The 22,852-nt window shown below is 39.3% G+C and overlaps 1 protein-coding gene across 12 annotated transcripts in view; it reads left to right on the top strand.

Moving 5' to 3' along the window:
- CTPS2 (CTP synthase 2) overlaps window positions 1–22,852 on the top strand; it is a 138,176-nt gene that overhangs the window by 24,517 nt on the left and 90,807 nt on the right. For all 12 annotated transcript variants that reach the window (XM_043537876.1, XM_037900964.2, XM_037900959.2 and 9 more), the window contains 6 exons: window positions 386–469; window positions 5,220–5,300; window positions 9,412–9,563; window positions 12,735–12,867; window positions 21,101–21,189; window positions 22,351–22,445. In XM_043537876.1, the coding sequence (XP_043393811.1) occupies window positions 386–469; window positions 5,220–5,300; window positions 9,412–9,563; window positions 12,735–12,867; window positions 21,101–21,189; window positions 22,351–22,445 (634 nt within the window). The remainder of the gene's footprint in view (window positions 1–385; window positions 470–5,219; window positions 5,301–9,411; window positions 9,564–12,734; window positions 12,868–21,100; window positions 21,190–22,350; window positions 22,446–22,852) is intronic.

The raw sequence follows: 22,852 nt of genomic DNA, 5'->3' as shown, positions 1-22,852 counted from the left end.
GTTGTGTACTAAATTCCAATCAGTTCCGCTTGTGGAAGGTCACTGAAGGCATGGCACTGTTTTGTGGAGTTTCCGAGCTATTACAGAAGGTCCGTTTTGGATGTTTCTCCTCCACAGTTCTGAGCTCTATACTCTCTATAGACTGGTCTAAAAGAGACAGTTGGCCTGAATTAGTGCTGTTAGGCTAGAAATTCCAAAGGGTTTCTAATGCATGCAATAATACAGTGTTACTATTCTCCATGCTAACATATTGTGCTTTGCTTTGATGTAGACCTTTTTCTCTTTATCAATATCCTTACTTTCACTGACATTTCTTTGTTTTTAACTATAATTGTCCTGATACTAGAACTGAGTTACTGTTTCAGCCTTTAAAATATGTTTCCAGCCTAACGCTACTGGAGAACAGAAAACAAAACCTACACAGAACAGTGTTCGAGCGCTGAGAGGCCTGGGTTTGTCTCCGGATCTGGTGAGTTCATAGGGCTATGATAAAATCTGTGTTTATCGGTCATCTAGATATATTGGTGTATGTAAATAATTCAAAGCATAAGACTCCAGTTCTTTCTACTCGGAAAGGGGATCTGTCTTAGGCCTGCTCTGTACTAGAAAATTAAGTTGGTTTAATTGTGTCACGCAGGGGTATGAAAAACCCACATCCCTGAGCGGTGTAGTTCGCTGACCTAACCCCTAGTATAGGCAGTGCTATGTCAATGGAAGAATTCTTCTGTTGACCTAGCTACCACCTATAGGGGAGGTGGATTAGCTATGCCAATGAGAGAATCCTTCCCATTGTCAGAGGTAGTGTCTAAATTGAAGTGCTATTGCAGCGCAGCTGCAGTCGTGCAGCTATGCCGCTGTAGTATTTCAAGTGTAGACAAGCCCTTATGAGGGAGGGGAAGAAAGCAACTTGGACCATACCAGTGTACTAAAAAACCAAAGAAATTAAACTACAAAAATGTACTGAATGTCAATACACTTTAATCCCTAAAATGTCCCTAGCTGTGCACTTCCCCTTAAAGAGTCTTATAGCCAAATCTCCATACGTGGCTTTAAAAATCTAGGGTTAAGGTTGGATCTATTCTGAGAGGAATTCTTGGGATGTGAGGCTGTATCATCAGTTTTACTAATGAATTCAGAAAAATAATCCATCGTTTGAAAATGTGTGTCCAATTAAAATGTTGATGTTCAGACCAACAATTTAATTATAAAATGTGTGAATGATGTGCAAAGGTGTCGCATTATTTCCTCAACCTGGCCTGTATCACGGGGGGGGGGGGGGGGGGGGGGGGGCAGAAAGCAGGCTCCAAAGAGCCACTGTGTCCTTCCTCATGCAGGAGAGGCCAGCACACTACCTAGCAAAGATATGCTTGTTCTCCGAATAAAATATGCTGGACTGTGTAGAAGCTTGTCATGGGGAACTTTGTCTTCGGAGCAGAGGGGAGACAGATTGCGATGATCTGAGCCAGAATCTGCTTCCTGGTCTGCTCTAGTAGCAGCCCTTTGCTTGGGGCTCTGGGCAAAACCATAATAAAGTTCTAAGGGCTCAGCTCTGCAAGGTGTTGGGCATTCCCTTAATGTCCTGAGCTCCCTCCTGCTCCCACTGACTCTGTTGGGAGTTGAAGCTGCTTAGCACTTCATAGGGGTGTGTAGTATCTTACAGTATCAAGCCCCTAGTGAGATACATAACTCTGCTGTTTGGTATAATTATGTTATTATACAATGACAACATACACAAGTAAAGATTGTGTTCTGCCTTTTTTTTGGTAAATTTTCTCTTTCCTGAACCTTTCCAAGAGAGAGAACTGTTTAGTTCATATGTTATTCTGGATAAATGCTACTGTTTCAGTTATAAAATACATCCTCGTGTTTGGAATACCAATTAAGTGTAATTTGGTAGAACAAAGTTATTGAATTTTGTTCCTTTCACAGGTAAATCAATAATCTCAGTAATGAACACTGCAAAATTAATCAATCTGCCAGCACTTTGAAAGCCTGGCCCTTCGTTCCTTTCCCAGACAGAACTCCCATGGAGCGTTTGGGCTATCTACATTGTACTTGTGGCAGACTTGTTAAACTTTGCCAATTTTCTTTTCTAAAATCCAATAAATAAAAATGGACTTTCCGATTACCTTAATTTCTACAAATTGGAAGCCTCCTATCCAGCAGAGATCATAAAATAAATGAATATCTTTTTTATAACTCATTAAACTAAATATGTTTTTGTGGTTCATTATAAAAATGTTAATATTTGTATGTGTGGGGGGAATGTTCCAGAATCAGTTGTCCATACTAACTATAACAAATTTTAAAATTATATCTCATAAATCACCTGAATGGTTTAAATGTGGTAAGACGGAATACTGTTTGTTAAAGAATATTCAAATCCTGTCCGTTTATTTTCTGATACAAAGGAAGAAATGTAAGATGCAAAAAAAACCCCAAACAAACAAGCAAATACAAACCAACCCCAAAGAAAACACACACTGGCAAATTCCAAAACTTAAAAGTAATCTTTAAAAACAACAGTTGAGACTGTTAAGTCACAGTGAATTCACCTCTATGTATAATAAACAAACACATTAGTGTTATCAAGAATAAAAGAACTATTTAATTATCACCCAACAACCCTAATGCTTACTCAAAATAAATACTATTCTGTCATTAGGAAACTCGAAAAATAAACAGTATGATGCAGTTATGAAAAGGAAACAATTCTATATGTACACTTCAATGATCCATATCAATAAGCCTGTAATGCAAGACTACCTACTTAATTTTATCATACATTAATAACATTACATAATTTTCCTATTAAACTACGTACATATTACTATCAAGGAAAAAACAATTATAGGCACTGTACCAGTTTTTTTTTACTGTTAATGGATAAATATATTAACCAATATTTCCCATTTAAAAATATCTATTTAAAGAAAATATTTAGCTACTGAAATCAAGCTAATAAAAAATACGTAAAGTCAAACAATCCATAGATTGGCATTAAGGTTGTTTCATTGTGATGCATTTTCTGTCATCTGATAATGATAATGTCTACAGTTATATGTAGGTTAGGTAAGATTTATTATCTTAGCTTCTCATTTCTTTGTTTTATTTCAGTTTTCACTGTTTAAAAAAACAGTGCCTATATTTTCATTCTAGGCTGTCTTAACATCCATTAGAATACAGTTATCAAAATCCCTTAATCGTAACTGCAACGTCATCAGTTTGGTAAAGGACATGATAGGTAACCACACTGTTGTGACTTAAAAAGAAAAGGAGGACTCGTGGCACCTTAGAGACTAACAAATTTAGTCTCTGAGGTGCCACAAGTCCTCCTTTTCTTTTTGCGGATACAGACTAACACGGCTGCTACTCTGAAACCTGTTGTGACTTAGTAACTTTAACTGTTTTTTGATGCAAAGTTTTCACTCATACCCAGTATTTCAGGATTTAGGGCCTAAATTTCAAACTCTGTTGTATGCAATTAACTTCCGACACAAAATGGGCACCTGATTTCTGGAGATAGTTAAAGTAATTGCCTGTGCCTTATTGTGAAAATTAGACTTCTAAAAACTGTTAATTTTTGAGTGTGGAATGAAAGGAGAACAGATTAATGTAGTCACTTTCCCATATCCTGAATTCAGGCATAAGAACAATAATGTTCCTACTATCTGTAGCTGTTGACCACTAAAACAGAGTGGAGTAGTCTTCTTCTAAGCTAAAGAGCTTTGAAAATAGAGCACAATCTCTATACATCCAAGGGACTCTCTCATGACATCTTGAAAAATTATATCTTGTCTGGTTGCCAATGCTGCCTCCTTGAATTATATAATTCCTACTGTGAACCTGTATTTTATTGCTTTGGGAAATATAAACCAGCAGTTTTTTATTTCCTGCTATTGCTGATGCATTTAATTTTATGACTCCATTAGCAATAATTTTACCGCATCATGCAGACAACTCTTACCTCCTGGTGTCACCCTCTTGGAAGCTGTGTGTTAAGAATTGTAGACTTCTCTGTAATATCTTGAACACACATTGTCATGGCTGATAAAGCCTTTCTCCAAGACAGAAGTCAATTTTTAAGTGTAACTGAATATTCATCCACATTTAGGTAAAGGGAATTTAAAAATTACTTACATAATTCTTCTTTAACGATTAGAACTTGCACTAGTTCTTTCTTTATGCTTTGCATTACATTTTTCCATACTGGAGTACCTGTTTTAAGGGTAGGCAAAATAAAATTCAGTTAGCATGTATTTTACTTAGCAAAGTGATCAAGGAGTAAGAGCAAGTTTACTGAACAAAAAGGCTTTTTAAAAATATAATCAGCACTTGCACACAAACAAATCATAAATAGGGGGGAAAGGCATTCTGTGTTTGTACAGTGCCTGACATCATGGGGACTAAGGCTCCTACATGCTATGGTAACATAAATAATAATTGAGAAATTAATCACTTAACATCTGTCCTGGGAAAAAAATTCCTTGTTGGTAAAAATTGCAAATATTTCCACAAATTCCCAAATGTCCTGCTTTCAGCACAAAGGATTCACAGATATAAATACATCAGAAAAAGGGAATTGGAAAGTTAGAAAAGAAAAGAAACTCCTCTCTTTGGTCTATCGATCTTCTCTTTCAGGGACACAGAGCAGCTCCCAGGTCCACTGGGCAGCAGTCAGGTGAATTACAAACAAACCAAAATGTACTGTTAAGGTACTGGAAGGATAAAGAAAGTCATGTAAATAAACAAAGGATAACTGACAAAAACACAACAAACTTGGTGATAATGTATCACACTTTTGACTCTCCTTATTCTTTGCTATTTTGTATGTTACTCAAATGATACCTGAAGAGTAAACTAGTAATCACGAAAGAAGAAAGAGTAGGGTCAGGAAGAAGGGGGGAATTGAGGAGGATGATAGAGAGGTAGCGTTGCAAGCAGAGGAAGCAATGGAAATATAAAAAGTAGAAAACAGGAAAGTAGGTGAATAAAGGTATGGATATGTTGGTGGAGATCTGATGTAGCTATCTCTTGTTAAATGGTATTTATGTGTGTTATGATATATTGTAGAACTAACAGAAAAAAATTATTTGTCCAGGCTGTTGTTTCTTGAGAAGTCAATCTTTTCCATATTTAATGATGAGGAGCTTCCATTTACTTAGAGTCTTTTCCTATCTTATTTTTCCACGCCTCTTATTTATGATGTATTTTGACAGATAGTCTGCAGAAGTACAAAGCCTATAGAAATGGCTGTGAAGGAAAAGATTTCCATGTTTTGCCATGTGGAACCTGAACAGGTTTGTACTTTCAGACTTCATTGGCCATCATCTTTCTTTTTCTCAAACTATACAATTATGATTTTTCTAGTTTTATACACCTTAAATATCTGAATATATTTCTGTTTTTAATCTCCAGGAAATACTTGTTTCAATAATCCACTGATTTTTAAATTGCAAGCAATTATATGATGAAATATAAAATAATCAATATATAAAATATAAACTACTCAAAAGTATTGGTTATTGTTTACATGTTAATTTTGGTGTGTCAAATAGCCTTTAATAATTTTGTCATGCTTACTACAAAGGATCCAATTACAGATTGTTTATAAAGGGTTAAGAATTAGAGTTTGAATACATGTTTAATCAGTTGTTATAAATTGTTAGAACAATACTTCAGAAGGTTGCTTGAAACCATGGTTTATAATAACCTATAACAGCTTTTACTGATGCATCTATAACCATGTATAGCATCCTATTTATGTCTTTAATGTGCATATAACATTTACATCAGTTATTAATCCTCTGTAAACTTTTTATAACATCACCATTAGCAGTGACTAAATTGTCAATGGCTCTTCAGTACCCCAAAATAAACATGCAAATACTATCCAATATTTCTGGAGTATTAAAGCTTTTACATGTTAACAAGCATAATAGATTCATACGTGGCTCGTGTAGACACTACAGTTCTTCTCTGAGTGTGTCAGTGTGGCTCCCATTGTAGGTGCCCATGCACTTGATGCATATGAGACTGGAGTTTGTTTGAATAGCAGTGTTGGTCGGAGCCATGCATGCACCCAGTGCTGCCTCATGCTCCTGAATGAGAGCATAAGGGCCAGAATGGCCACAACCCTCCCTCAGTTCCTTCTTACCACCCATGGCCCAGACTTCTTCTCTAGAGGGGTGGGGGTCAGCCAAGGCTCATTACTAGACACCTTGATTCTTCAATGGCCTTGAGGACCTCTATATGCCTTTCTGCCGATTCTTCTGATTCCCAGGGGAATATCCACGATTAGATGTGACAAGGCTGCGATCATCCCGATAGCCTCTTACTGGATGAGACAGTTCTGGTGTCAGATCTATTGTAGATGTCCGAGGTGGCCTCTTAGCCAGCTCCTAACCTGCCCACACATATCTTAGAGCAAAGGTCAGATACTGCACCCAGACTCACAAGTCATAGCACCTGATAGCTTGGTGGTCGGCTGATTGAGCACTACTTGCAGAGACTGCTCCCTACAGATTCAAGAAATTCTCAGACAGAGCTAGAAACTTTCCACCAGGAAGACCTGTGTCCCGAAATGGAAAAGATTTTCTGTGTGGGAAGCCCAAAACAATAGGGACCCATTAGAGGACCTGGCACTGAAGATCCTCAACTACATGTTGCTCCTGAAGCATGCAGGACAAGCATTTTACATTCTCAGGATTTACCTTGCAGCAATATTGGTCTGCCATAATCTAGTACAGTCATACTCTAACTTCTTTCATCTGACGGTATTGAAATTCCTCCAGGGCCTCCTTTATACTTAAACTCTGGTTAGACACCGACGACTATGTGGGACCTCAGCATTATTCGCCTAAAAACTCATGGAGCCTCCTTTTAAACTACTGTGGGATTGCTCATTATACCACCCACCGTCAAGATGATGTCTCTGGTGGCCATCCCTCAGCACAGAGGATCAGTGAGTTCTAAGCCGTCATAGCTGGGCTGCCTTTCACATCCTTCCATAGCGATAAAGTGGTGTTGAAATCACACCCCAGGTTCATCCCTAAAGGAGTCTTAGAATTTCACCTGAACCAGTCAATCACCCTACCAGTCTTCTTCTCAAAGCTGCATTTGACTCTGGGATAAAAGAAGCTGTATACTAGGATGTATCCAGAGCTTTGCTCAGTGATCTTAACAGGACCAAGCCTTTCAGGCTGAATCCAAACTTCTTTGTGGATATTTCTGGTCCATCAAAAGGCCAAACCATCTTGTCACAGAGACTGTAAGTGGATCACAAAGTGCATTTTCCGCCTGCTATCAGATGGCTGATGAGTCTCTCCCTCCAAACTTCAAGACACACTTCACTGGGGCAAAGGCAGCAAGTGTCCAGTGCCTGTTTCAGGAATGTTTCAGTCTTTGAGATCTTGCAGCCTGCAGCAACCCACTGACTTTTGTTTAAATATTATATCCTTGACATGGCAGCCAGATCCCAACTTTTGGAAAGGAGTGCTTCAATTGCTGTTTGACTGATGCAGCTGGAACTTCTCACTCCTATCATCCAGAGAGGTTACCGCTTGCCAGTCACCTACAGCAGGATCCACGCTGACACATAGTCACAGGAGAAAGAATGGTTATTTACCTTACAGTAACAAGAACAGGAGTACTGTGGCACCTTAGAGACTAACAAATTTATTAGAGCATAAGCTTTCGTGAGCTACAGCTCACTTCATCGGATGCATAGAATGGAACATATAGTAAGATATGTGTATGTATAGATATGTGTATGTGTATATATATATACATATACAGATAAGTTGGAAGTTACCGTACAAACTGTGAGAGGCTAATTAGTTAAGATGAGCTATTATCAGCAGGAGAAAAAAAACTTTTGTAGTGATTATCACAAAAGTTTTTTTTCTCCTGCTGATAATAGCTCATCTTAACTAATTTGCCTCTCACAGTTTGTATGGTAACTTCTAACTTATCTGCATGTATTTGTGTGTGTGTATGTGTATATATCTATATCTATCTATATCTTACTATATGTTCCATTCTATGCGTCCGATGAAGTGAGCTGTAGCTCACGAAAGCTTATGCTCAAATAAATTTGTTAGTCTCTAAGGTGCCACAAGTACTCCTGTTCTTTTTGTGAATACAAACTAACACGGCTGATACTCTGAAACCTTACAGTAACAGTAGTTCTTTGAGATGTCATCAATGTGGATGCCACGACCTGCCCTCCATCCCTTCTTTTTGGAGTCCCTGGCTAACACGAGCTTTGAATTGTGAGGGAACTGAGGGAGGGTTGCAGTTACCCCAACCTTTGGGTCCTTGAATGGGTGCACTAGAGAGAACAGAGTGCAGGCGCAGCCCTAATAACACAGTTAGTCAAAAAACTCCGCTATTCCATGCATGAGACACATGCCCACCTACAGTGGGATCTACACTGACTACAACATCTTGAAGAACTGCAGTTACTGTGGGGGTAACTAGCCATTCCTTATCAAGCAGATCTCCATACATGACATCAAGAGAGGGCATATAGATTCATACTCAGGACTTTAGATTCCACAATTTCCTGCAGGCTAAATATAGTGAGCTTAATTATTGACAATTTGGTCACACTTTATATTGAGGGTACATTTATAAATATATTTTTGAATTGGAACGTCTACCATTTGACTGCATAATATAGTGTGGTTAAGAAAACCCTCCATTATTGAAAACACCATTAACTCTTTAAGCCCCAGTAGAGAGCTTTTCTTTGCAAATAGGAAGCAGGCTCCATTCATGTTCTTTCTTCAGGCAATAAATATACTGCGATGTATGTTTGTTTGTTTGTTTGTTTATTTGTTAAAAAGGAAAACCAACTTGATCTCTGTGACTTTTTGTGGGGCCTCACATATAAACAGATCTTAGTATTAATATTTTAAAACACACTAGATATGTTTACATCTGGAACACACACTATGCATCCAGATTCTGCAAACACACGTGGGTAGCAACATTGACCTCAATGACGTTACTTGCATGTATGTTGATAGGACTGAGGCCTTTGTCACAGTGAAGCATTTTCTTCAGCGCCTAGCACAGTCCTGGTCCATGACTAGGTCTCCTAGGTGTTATGGTAATACAAATAATAATAATAATAATACATAGCTTGTCCACTACTCTGGTGGGGTAAAGAAGGGAAACGTTGAGGGAATCCTCATCTTTATACTTTAAATAGCTTTTCTTTACAGATAAGTGATTGAGAGGGACATTAAACATTGATTATGTTGCTTTATCTAATTTTAGTATATGGGCAAAGTATATGTATTGAATTACATTTGTTCTGTAGGTATGAATCTCCTTAGCTTTTCTGTTTCGTATGCAAGTATTTAGAAGACCAATTTTTGTTTATAATCGCAATTTATTTACTAGGTGATATTTATCCATGATGTTTCTTCCACTTACCGAGTGCCAATCCTGTTGGAAGAACAAGGCATTATTAAATATTTTAAACAGAGATTAAACCTACCTATTGATGACCAACCAAGTGATCTTCTTTTCAAATGGAAGAAAATGGCAGGCAGGTATTGTAACTCTTATTACGTTTTCTCAAAGTTTTTAAATCATTATGAATATAAGACGCTGGGTCAGGTCCTGAATTGGCATAAAGTGATATAGTTCCACTGTAGTCAGTGTAGCAATGCTGACTTATGCCTGCTGAGGCTATGGCCTTCTATGTTTAAAAATTTTTATGTTTTTTTAAAATGGGGTATTTTATGATCTTATTTTTAGAAAAGAAACATTTGTTAGAATTAGGGCTGTCAAACAATTAAAAAATTAATCATGATTAATTGCATGATTCAAAAAATTAATTGTGATTAATCGCACTGTTAAACAATAATAGAATACCATTTATTTAAATATTTTGGATGCTTTCTACATTTTCAAATATATTGATTTCAATTATAACACAGAATACAAAATATACAGTGCTCACTTTATATTTATTTTTGATTACAAGTATTTGCACTGTAAAACAACAAAAGAAATAGTATTTTTCGATTCACCTAATACAAGTACTATAGAGCAATCTCTTTATCATGAAAGTTGAACTTACAAATGTAGAATCATGTAAAAAAACCCTGCATTAAAAAATAAAACAATGTTAAACTTTGCATGTCCTGCAAGTCCACTCAGTCCTAGTTCTTGTTCAGCCAATCGCTCAGACAAACAAGTTTGTTTAAATTTGCAGGAGATAATGCTACCTGCTTCTTGTTTACAATGTCACCTGAAAGTGAGAAAAGGCGTTCTCATGGTATTGTTGTAGCCGGCGTTGCAAGATATTTATACGCCAGATGCGCTAAAGATTCATATGTCCCTTCATGCTTCAACCACCATTCCAGGGGACATGCATCCATGCTGATGATGGGTTCTGTTCAATAATGATCCAAAGCAGTGCGGACCAACGCATGTTCATTTTCATTATCTGAGTCAGATGCCACCAGCAGAAGGTTGATTTTCTTTTTTGGTGGTTCAGGTTCTGTAGTTTCTGCATTGGAGTGTTGCTCTTTGAAGGCTTCTGACAGCATGCTCCACACCCCATCCCTCTCAAATTTTGGAAGGCACTTCAGATTCTTAAACCTTCGGTTGAGTGCTGTAGCTATCTTTAGAAATCTCACATTGGTGCCTTCTTTGTGTTTTGTCTAATCTGCAGTGAAAGTGTTCTTAAACTGAACAACATTTGCTGGGTCATCATCTGAGACTGCTGTAACATGAAATACATGGCAGAATGCGGATAAAACACAAGCCAGAGACATACAATTCTCCCCCAAGGAGTTTAGCCACAAATATAATTAACACCTTATTTTTTTAATGAGCGTCTTCAGCATGGAAGCATGTCTTCTGGAATGGTGGCTGAAGCATGAAGAGGCATACGAATGTTTAGCATATTTGGCACGTAAGTACCTTGCAATGCTGGCTACAAAAGTGCCTTGCAAATGCTTGTTCTCACTTTCTGGTCACATTGTAAATAAGAATAGGGCAGCATTATCTCCCATAAATGTAAACAAACTTGCTTGTCTTAGCGGTTGGCTGAACAGGAAGTAGGACTGAGTGGACTTGTAGGTTTTAAAATTTTATATTGTTTTGTTTTTGAGTGTTTTTGTTTTTATGTAACAAAAAAAAATCTACATTTTTAAGTTTCACTTTCCTGACAAAGAGATTGCACTACTTTGAGGTGAATTGAAAAATACTATTTCTTTTATCATTTTTACAGTGCAATATTTGTAATAAAAAATAATATATGCTTTGATTTCAATTACAACATAGAATACAATATATATTACTCCTGAGGGCATTCTGCATCAAAAAAAGTTAAAATTCTGCGCACAATATTTTAAAATTCTGCAAATTTTATTTGTTAAATAAATGTGGAGGCTCCAGCATGGCATTGGGGAGCACAGGCCACTGGCTGCACAGAGGTGGGAGATCACTGTGCAGCTCCCCCCTCCCGGAAAATGAACTCAGTGGTGAGGCTGCACCCAACCTTGACACAGTGCAAGGATCGGGCCTGCCCCAGAGACACCCCAGAGCCCTGCCCCTCTGTGCCAGGTGCACCAGGTGTGGGCAGGCAGGCTCAGCAAGGCAGATCCAAGTGTGGAGGAGCTTAGTGTGGGGAGAATCCAGGTGTGGGTTGACAAATTCTATGTGGGGCAATCTGGGTGCAGGTGGCTCAGTGGGGGATTGGGGTGCGGGGGGATCTGGATGCACAGGGGCTTGTTGGGGGGTTCTGGGTTCAATGGTACTGGGACTCTGCAGGGGGGTCCTGGTGAAGGTGGTTGGGGCTCAGCATGGGGGGTTTGAGTGTGGGTGGGGATAGAGCTCAGTAGGGGGGTCTGGGTGTGGGGGGCTCAGTGGGGTTGGGATCCAGGTGCAGCTGGTTGGGGCTTGGTAGATGGGGATCTGGGTGTGGGTTGCTCATTGTGGTGGGCCAGGTGCAGGGGGAGTGGGGCTTGTCAGGAGGGTTCTGGGTGCAGAGGGGGTGAGGCTCAGCAGGAGCGTCTGGGTATGGGGATGTCTGGATGCATGGGGGTTGTATGGATTGGGGAGAAGCTCCCTGTACAATGATCCCTTCCCCTGCAGCTGAGGACTGATAGGTGCAGGAAGTGCGGGTGTGTGTGTGGGGGCGAGTTTGCAGAGCTTCCTATAGCCGAGGGAGAAATCTGGGAGTGGGTCTGACCCAGCCCCGAATGCCATGCAGGGAAAGAGGAAGTCCCGTCCTCCCCAGCCCAGCCAGGACTAGTAGCTGAGCCCGGCGCAAGGTAGGAGCCACCAGCCACATCTTCCCCAGTCCCGCCCCCACCCCATAGTGATTTACCTCTCTGCCAGCTGCTTTGGTCACTCAAAACATACTGCTGGGAAGGGTCGCATGACGGCTTTTGTGGTTTCCCTTTGCTTCCCCATCAGAAAGTCATTTTTCTGCAGGGAAACAAAGAAATCTGCTGGGGACATAAATTCTGCGCAAGTGCAGTGGTGCATAATTCCCCCAGGAGTAAGATATGAAAATGTAGAAAAACATTCAAAATATATAATAAATTTCAATTGTTATTGTATTGTTTCACAGTGTGATAAAAACTGCAATTAACCACGACAATTAATTTTTTTGAGTTAATCACATGAGTTAACTGCGATTAATCAACAGCCTTAGTTAGAATGCATAATATGAGCATAATAATTAGAAACCTTGCTTTTGTCAGATATGAAAGGTTGCTGAAGATATGCTCCATAGCTCTGGTTGGCAAGTATACGAAACTAAGTGACTGCTACGCATCTGTTTTCAAGGCCTTGGAACATTCAGCTTTGGCAATTAATCACAAACTGAATTTAATGGTGAGGATCAATCTCTTTCAGTTTCAGGAATACTTTAACATGTAATGGATAGCTTCCATCACTTAGGCAAATGTAATATTAAAGTGTATCTTAATTAGGACTTACATATACAGGTGTACACAAAATGACTGGGTATGGTTTTTTAAGAAGTATGAGAGATTTTGTTTTTATTTTATTTTACACTAAATGTATCTGAAAGGGGCACTGCAATAATGGCCCCTACTTGGATTTGCTTTACAAACAAAGGACATTAATCTGCAACTGCTTTCTACCAAAGGAAGTACTTGTTGATTTTAATAAGACTACATGCAGCATCAAGCATTACCCTTTGCAGTAAGCATTTGCAGAACGGAGCTCAAAAGTGGAAAAACATTATACTCTTTGAAAAAAAATAAAAATGACCTTGGCAAATTGGAGAATTAGCCTGAAACCAGCAAAATGAAATTCAATAAAGACAAATGCAAAGTACTACATTTTAGAAAGGAAAAATCAAATGCACAAATAAAAAATGGGGATAACTACTGCTGAAAAGGATCTGGGGCTTATAGTGGATCACAAATTGAACATGAGCCAACAATGTTATGTAACTGCAAAAAAGGCTAATACTGACAGGAATTTCATATATAAGGCACGGATGGTAATTGTCCTGCTCTACTGGTGAGGCCTCAGCTGGAGTAGTACATCCATTTCTGGGCATCACACTTTAAGAAGGATGTAGACATATTGGAAAGAGTCCAGAGGAGATCAACAAAAATGATTAAAGGTTTTAGAAAACCTGACCTATGAGGAAAGGTTAAAAAACTCCGCACATGTAGTCTTGAGAAAAGAAGACTGATGTGGGACCTTATAACAGGCTTCAAATATGTTAAGAGTTGTTTTAAAGAGGGAGAGGATTGGTTGTTCTTTGAGTGTTTGCTCATGTCCATTCCATGTTAGGTGTGTGTGCCCCATGTGCACTGTTGCTGGAGATATTTCCCTCAGTGGCTGGCTCTAGCACCCCCTGGAACCGTGCACTTAATGTGCTCGTATAAGGAGTGCCCCACACCCTCTCGGTTCCTTCTTACCACCTGTGATGGTTGCTGGAACAACTCCTCTTGCTTCGGAAAGATGGTCTTCTCCGTGGTTCTTACTCTGTTTTATAGTTCGTTAGTCTTAAGTATAGTTATAGTGCATATATTGTAAATAGTGTTAGGTAGATAGAACCCCCTCTCCTTATTGTCGAGGGGCTCTCTTCACCCACGGGGCTGGGTGCGCCATGGTCTCCGGGCTTCAAACCTTGTGCCTCCTGTGGCAATCCTGTGCCCATGAGTGACCCGCACTTCAGTTGTCTGAAGTGTTTGGGAGAATCTCACGTGAGAGACCAGTGTCAAATTTGTCAGGACTTTAAATCCCAGTGTGGGTGGCTGGACTAGATGACCTTTGAGGTCCCTCCCAGCCCTACATTTCTATAATTCTATGATAAATAGAACTTGAATTTCTGTTTAACATTTAGGGCAAGATTCTGATACCCTTACTCACAATGAGTAACACCTTACTCCATGAGTAACTCCATTTATATCAGTAGGATTAGACATGGAGCAAGGTGCTACTCGGTGTGAGTTTATCAGAATTTGGCCCTTTTATTTTATTTTTTTACATACTTCAAAGGCAGTGGTCAATTTAAGGAACATTTCAGAAACTAACTTGTTCTTACTTAAACTGGAAAGTTGCGGTAATCTTAAAAGTGTGATATCAACTATTTTTATAGTGAAACTTTCTGCTTCTGTTGCCAGGTTTCACCTCAGGAGATCCCAAGCCAAAAGTTGCTAAAGTGGTGTGGAGGAATATGTTAATATTAATTTATGAATACAGATGAAATTTTAACAGCCTGTGATTTAGCAAAACACTAAGAATCTGAATTTGCAGAGAAAAATACAGTATCGGAAATGACACGCTGCTGTAGTACATGGTCTCTAAGTGACTTCAGATAAATTGATCATAACAAGCAATCCTGGGCTAGATTGCACCTGATTCTTGTGTGGCTGGAAGGGTGCAAAGAGCATTTCTCTCCCTCTTGAACCACAGTCCCTGTTCTCTATCTAGTGCTGTCAGGAGCGTAAGCTCTTCCAGAGGAGGTGGAGAGAGGATGAGGTATAGGCATGTCTCCATCACTCCTCACTGGTCCCTGGAGCAGGCCAAATATTCTTCTTAAAGTTAAGCACGTGCATAAGTACTGTCCCGAATAGAGCCATAGTCTAGCCTCAGATGTATAATGGTGAAAGCAAGAGTTTTGAGTTTACTCATCAACTACCATATATTAACTGCTCCACATTGAAATTATAACACTGAAATAATGTTTTAACTTAAATGTATTGAATACTTACTCATTTATTAATGACCATCTTTTATAGCTTGGTAAATAGAAAGTGTAAAATCAGAGGCCTTTTACACACTCCTGAGCGACAGAAGTTATACTGCAGTAAGTGCTAGTGTAGACATAGTCTTAGTCTGTATATAACAAAAGATACTTTTATTTAAAGGGAAAGGGAACCAACCATTAGTTTGGGAAAACTTCACAACCACATTCAAAAGCATGTGACCATAATGGACCCTGACCCCACAGTACATTCTGCTTCAGTTTCCCACCTTGTAGTGGGAAAGTCTGACAAATGAATGTCCCTTTAACACATCACTCCCCTCTTCCTCCGCTGCACCCCACTCACAGTTGGCTGTCCTTGGTCAGCGAAGACCCAGAGTTCAGAGGGGTTCACCTCCCACTCCAGAAAGGGGGTGGACCGTCAAGCAATATCTATGTGGTCGCTGTGCACCTCTGCAACTGGCTCTTTGCCGCTGCCTCTGCTGCTTTTCTCTTGCTGCCATTGGTCACATGCTGCCACTATTGGACACTCACTCCTACTTCTGCCATCCCATGTGATGAGGTTCCACCTCTTAACCCAGCTCTTCAGCCTTTGCACTGTCCCTATACCAGGTCTAAGGCCTAGCCCCTAGACCTGCTTAACAGTGAGTAATGACTCTCAATTGAATCTAATTAGTTCTGTCCTTAAGCACTGGAGGAGGGAAGATCAAATGGTTTCCAGAACTCTTTAAGCAGAGTCCAAATCCTTTCTCTCCTTCACTGGGATTTGGCACCCCTATATCCTGCTTAGTGAGTGAGGTTCAGTTTAGGGTGAGCCCTCAATCAGGGCAGGCTAAGCACAGTTCTGCTGCCCTTTACTCGTACAATAAGGACAGCAACATTTCATTATCCCTGCACTCAATACTAACGTGATTTGTAACCCAACACCAGCCAAAAGTGATTGTTTTGGCAAAGCAGTCCCATCATGTGGCACACCAAGGCGGAGTAGGTGTAGCTATAAAAACATGGTCTATTTCTGCAGTCTTTCCCCCCAGCTCATCACTAGATGCCAGGGGAGAGCTCATTCAGACCCTGCTTACATTTTTATTTGTATTTATTGTGTCTGAGAGAGATGCTCATCTACTACATTTATGGGGCAAATAGAAATACATAGCTGGATAGCTAGAACTTGCCTATATTGTTATTGTCCCTAGACAATTTGTTTTTAGAATTTAATATCTATATATTAACTCCTGCAGATGTATAATCCTTTTTTTTTCAACACAGGTGAATTTTTTCTTCAACAAACCAAATTTTGGGGAAAAAACGGCTTGTGCGTCTGCAGTACCCAATTTACAGATATTAAATTCACCCCTCTAATTAAAAAAGAAAGCATATTTATAGGGACCTAATCTTTGTTATGACCACATGCCAATGCTCATTTGAGAACACAGCTGTTTTTGAGCTGCAGAATTACGAAACAGCATCCCAAACAGGTAAACATTTTTTGCACTCCCCATTTAAATGACACAAGTTGATTTTCTTGGAAGTTTGCAGTTTGTTGGAAGCCTGATAAGTGACATGTCTGTCAGGAGCAAATTGAAGAGCAGAGCTAAACATTTGGGGTAAAGCAGGATGATAACAGTGATGCTAGATCTTATCTAATCTCATCTATCTGTTTTCTGATGTGATATCATCACCATGATATTAGAGCATCTTTCCAATAGTAAATAACAATAGTAGATGTCACGATATAACAACCTCCACCTCTTAAAGTAAGTCTGCATTCCGCATCCCGTTTCCCATTTCAGGTAGATCCCTCCACTGTTTTCAGGAAGAATTCCCCTCTCACCAAGTTCCATAGATTCTAAGCCCAGAAGGGGCCACTGTGGTCATCTAGTTTGTCCTCCCCTATAAAACAGGCCCTAGGACTTCCCTGAATTAGTTCCTGTTTAAATGAGAGCATCTCTTAGAAAAACATCCAATCTTGATTTAAAAATTGCCTGTGATGGAGAATACATCACAACCCTTGGCAAATTATTTCAATGGTTAATTACCCTCCTATTAAAAATTTGCACCTTATTTCCTGTCTGAATTTGTCTAGCTTCAGATTCCAGTCATTGGATTTTATTATAATCTTGTCCATGGTATGCCCACAACTTGAATACTGCGTGCAGATGTGGTCATTCCATCTTGAAAGAGATATATTGGAATTGGAAAACGTACAGAAAAGGGCAACAAAAATGGTTAGGGGTATGGAACAGCTTCTATATGAGGAGAGACTGGGATTTTTCAGCTTGGAAAAGAGGCAGCTCCGGGGTATGACAGAGGTCTATAAAATCATGATTGGTGCGGAGAAAGTAAATAAGGAAGTGTTATTTACTCCTTCTCATAACACAAGAACTAGGGGTCACCAAAAGAAATTAATCGGCAGCAGGTTTAAACAAACAAAAGGAAGTATTTCTTCACACAGCACACAGTCAACCTGTGGAACTCTTTGTCAGAGGATGTTGTGAAGGCTAAAAGTATAACATGGTTCAAAAAAGAACTGAATAAATTCATGGAGGAATGGTCCATCATAGGCTATTATTCAGGATGGGCAGGGATGGTGTCCCTAGCCTCTGTTTGCCAGAAACTGGGAATGGGCGACAGGGGATGGATCACTTGATAATTATCTGGTTCATTCCCTCTGGGGCACCTGGCATTGGCCATTGTCAGAAGACAGGTTATTGGGCTAGGTGGACCTTTGGTCTGACCCAGTATGGCTGTTCTTATGTTCTTAATCTTCTCCTTGTTAAGGTAAATAAATTGAGCTCCTTAAGTCTATTACTATAAGGCACATCTCCTCCTTCCCAGAACATCGTTCGCCTTTCTCCTCACAACAGGCAGGACACCACTCTTAAATACTGATAATAATAATGCCCAGTTCTTTTCATCAGTAGATCTCAAAGTGCTTGACAAAGAATGTGAGTATCATCATCCCCATTTTACAGACAGGGAAACTGAGGCACAGAGAGGTGAAATCACCCTAGGTCACCCAGCAGACTAATAGTAGACTCAGGAATGGAACCTGTGTCTTCTGAGCTCTAGTCCAGTGCTCTGTCCACTAGGCTATGCTGATGAATTCAACTTCCTGGCACCTATTTGAGTACAATAAAAGTAGGGATTATGATGTAGTCTCTTCAAAGAGAAGGTGATCAGCAGATCTGTCAGAAATAAGAAAACTTTTTTTTTTTAAATTATGCCCAGCCAGGCAAAGTACAGGCCATATACCACCTGTTAGAACCAGGAACAGAACCGTGAACTCCTGACTTTAACTGCTCTAGCTCCCACACAGTGTTTTTGTAGGATACCAGGCATAATCAAACCAGCTCTTTTAGTACAAGAAGTCAGTAACTACTCTTGGTCAAAATTATAAGTGGGGCACTGTAATTTGCCTTAGATCTACATCTGTTTGTTATTTGCCCATCAGTGCTGTTCCTTGGCTGCCAGTCTAAGTCTTGCTGTGGTTTTGGAACCCCTGCTTGAAATACGAATATGTTAATTATACAGTCGGGGGCATCAGAGCAATTGCACCATATAGACCCTTCATCTGGGAAGAGATGTAAATTGACAAGGAATGCTATATGGCATTAGGATTGAGGTACATTCATTGATATGCTCTGCCTTTATTTTCTCATTTTATTGAGTGGAGCACTACCACCCCAATAGTGGAGGCTCCCATGGCTTGGTCTTATCGGACAGCAGTTGCCTTAAGACACCTCCCCGCTATCCCGCTCTTCAAATTAGTTTGGGAGAGGCTGAGCAAGCAGCCTTAGTGAGAGAGAACATTCTGATAGACACCATAGAGATAAGAAATTCCAGACTGCACAGCTTGCTCTACACTTTGGTTCCAAAGTTTTGCTGGAACAATGCAAGATTCATTTATCATTATTTAAGTGTTGTCATCATCATGCCAGATACAGCTTTGCTGCCCAAGTTGTTTTTCTTCCTGGAAAGTTCTTCAGACTCTTTGTGTGCATTTGCTGTTCGGTTGCTGTGGACACTGTCCCTTCTGCCAAAAGACCCTGAAAATGGTGGGGCAAATAATGTTAGAGCCCATTACGAACTGTGAAAGCACTGTCTTCTCAATGATAGGTAAAAGCTGAGACTCGAGTGAGTCTGTATAAATAAATTCTCTCCCAGTTGAGACACTGAGATTTGAATCCTATTTCATTTGCATTGAGAGAAATTCCTCCCCCCCCATGTAAAGAGCCAGTGCAAGGCCTACACACCATTTAAGTCCCACTTAATTCCTATTTTGATGGTTTAATTGGTGCTCTAAGTCTTGTACTGGCTTCCTGAATAGGGGTGAATGGTATTATCTATTATTTAAACAAGCCCTGTTCACCTTGAACAAAGATGACTAAGACCCCAATCCTTCCAAACATGTTTAACTTTACATGCACAAGGAGGCTTACAGGGATTCAGTGGTGCTACTTGCATGTATAAAGTTAAGCATGCACGTAGGTAGGCCAAAGCATGCACTTAGGTTGCACGAGGTAGGCCAAAATCAGTGACAAAGCTTCCCCAGAGCCAGTTCCACTTTCAGAGCTATTGCGAAACACCTGAGTTCCAGCCTTTTTGCCAGCAGCTCCTCTGTCTAATCCTGTGTTCTGAAGCAGTTCTTTAATGTAACATAGTGATACCGAATTCATAACACATTATTTGCATATTTGAGTGATGAAACCTGTAATGTTTAAATAGTTATAAATGTGCTGACTAGGTGTGTTTGACAGTGAAAGCAGAACTAATTTTAAATGTACCATTAGCTAGCTTCTCTTTTCAATCATGTAAAACAATAAAGCATGCTATTTGTACATAATAAAAATATGCAGTTATATTCGCTATTGTATCTTTTGGGAAAGAAGAAAATGTTGGATAGAAGGTAATTCTCACACCTTAAAGCTACCAATCAAACAAACCTCAAACAATCTTGTCATTCACCAGTGGTATGTTTTTCATAGATAAAGGGAAAACGCGTAAAAAGAGTGGATGATTTTTATTTTAGATTAAAGAAAATGCCAAAGAACAAACAAACAGTATGGACCAGATCGTCAGATGGTGTAAATTGGTGTATTATTTATTATTATTTGTATAAATAATTGAAATTGGGACCCCATGGTGCTAGGCACTATATATACATACAGAATGTACAATCTTTGCCCTGAAGAATTTAAAATAGAATTTTTTATAGAGCGGGAATTGAGACCCAGTTTAGGTGACTTGCCCAAGGTCACAGAAGAAGTCTGTGGCAGAGCCAGGAACTGAACCAAGATCTTTTGAGTCCCAGTCCAATGCCATGACTGCCCCGCTATCCTTCTTTTCTCTTTCGACTTCGGTGGAGCCACACTCATTTACATCAGCTGAGGATCTGATCCAGAATCTCTGAGAGAGAACACTGTGTGACTCAATCCGGAATAGTTGCCATCTTGAACTAATTCAGAGGGAGGAAAGTATATAGAAGAAAGACTTACAGTTAGAAAACTACACACACCATAACAATAGACGCAACCCTACAAAGAATTCCTTATGGGCTGACCTCTGCACCTAAACAGAGGTCCAGGGGTTCTGGAACAATTTTTATAGAGGGGGTGCTGATGATGGAAACCATGTACTTGGTGTTTGTTGTTACTAATTCAAGCCAGGGGGGTTGGCAGCACCTCTAGTTCCACCACCACTGCAGAGGTCCTTGCAGGATTGGATCTTTAGCTAGTATTTTTTATGTGCAGATTTATTGTGGGAATCATTGAAAAGTCCTGTAGGCTTTTTTTATGTTATAAATGTTTGTTTTACAGTATAACATTATAATGCTTTTTTGGTGGAATGAAATACTGTTTTGTCCTATATTTTTCTTAGTATATAGATTCAATAGAGCTTGAGCATTCTACAGAAGTTGAGAACCCAGTGAAATACCACCAGGCGTGGCAAAAATTATGCAAAGCAGAGTAAGTGCCGTCAAGTATTCTATATACAAAGTAGAAGAGTTTAATGATTTGTTGTTTTGTTTAATGTACATTTTTTCCTAACTGATTTTTCCAGTGTCTCATATAATTTCAATATCCAATACCATCTTATCTTTCTTCTCCTTAACTCAGTACTTTGCAATGTAAAAGCTATCATGGAAAAGATTTTTGATTTTTATGTAAAAATATCACACTAATTCTAACGTGCATCTCAAATGGCAAATCATATATTACTCAAAAGATTTTGAACCATTCACTATACGAAGTAGACTTGTTTAGGAATTTGGTTTGGTTGCTGACAGGAAGAAATAGCTTCATGATAGTTTGTGACAAGAATGAGTTATACCGAAGGAAATAACACGTTAAAAAATATTGGGCCAGAATTCAGCCCCTGTTCTGGCCTCTTTGGGTGGGATTTTTAAAAGTGCCTGAGTGCCTAGGTACATTTGAAGAGTTGGGCATTTTCAAAAATTCTACCCTTTCTGATGTGACTAAAGGATCAGTAGTTATTTTTGTCATCAAACATCATAGTAAAAAGTGAATAAGTCAATGTTGTGCCTGGGCTACTAAATGTTCATGACATTTTTGTAAGGCTGTTTTTATAAGTATCAATCTACTTGGCAAAATTATTAAACTGTGAGTGGCCCCACTGAAATCAATAGAAGTTTTGCGATGGATGGCACTGGGACCAGCAGTTCACCCTGTATAATTAAAGGGAACATTTTACTTCATCCACTACCATAAGGCATCTATTCAGTATTACTCAGTAGTTATTGTCAAGGCACCAGAAGTACCATCCAACAGTGTAGTGTCAAGAAGTGAAGAAGAATTCTGTAGCTTGTTAAGGAAATAGGAATTTCACTGGAGAGGATGTAGTTACTTTATTTGAATTTGGCTAGAACACTGATGCAGATGTTCCAAAACTTGAAATAAATCCAGTGGATTTTTCATGTTGATGAGGTGTATTTCTCATTAAAGATCACAGAGAATTGGCATCTTGAAGTATACAAAATGTGGTGTCCCTTAACACCACGTTTATTTAATTTTAACCTGGCAAGTCTATCATTTAAGTGACACACGGAGACTTTCTTTTTTTATCCTTATTTTACATCCCAATCATTTTATGTATGGATTTTATTACAGTGGCATTTTGGTCCCAGGCGGGTTTGGATTTAGGGGAACAGAAGGCAAACTCCAAGCAATCTCTTGGGCAAGAAAAAAGAAAAAACCTTTTCTAGGTAAGATCTTTCAACTAACGAAATATCACTGAGTGTTGAAGATATGTAGAGAAAGGTGGTTAATTTTTTATAAAACTAAAGTAGTTGTTAAAATAGGACCTAAAATCTACCTGGCAAAGCTGCGTGGGCCTCATTAAAATGTAAAAAGAAAACAGAACCACTAACCCCGGAACCTATCCTTGCAACAAAGCCCGTTGACAACTGTGTCCACATATCTATTCGGGGACACCATCATAGGGCCTAATCACATCAGCCACACTATCAGAGGCTCGTTCACCTGCACATCTACCAATGTGATATATGCCATCATGTGCCAGCAATGCCCCTCTGCCATGTACATTGGTCAAACTAGATAGTTTCTATGTAAAAGAATAAACGGACACAAATCAGACGTCAAGAATTATAAC

Source organism: Chelonia mydas, chromosome 1 (assembly GCF_015237465.2).
Source record: "Chelonia mydas isolate rCheMyd1 chromosome 1, rCheMyd1.pri.v2, whole genome shotgun sequence".
Classification (NCBI taxonomy): Eukaryota; Metazoa; Chordata; order Testudines; family Cheloniidae; genus Chelonia; species Chelonia mydas.
Note: the sequence above shows the minus strand (reverse complement) of the source record. Positions and strands in the feature narration are given on the sequence as shown.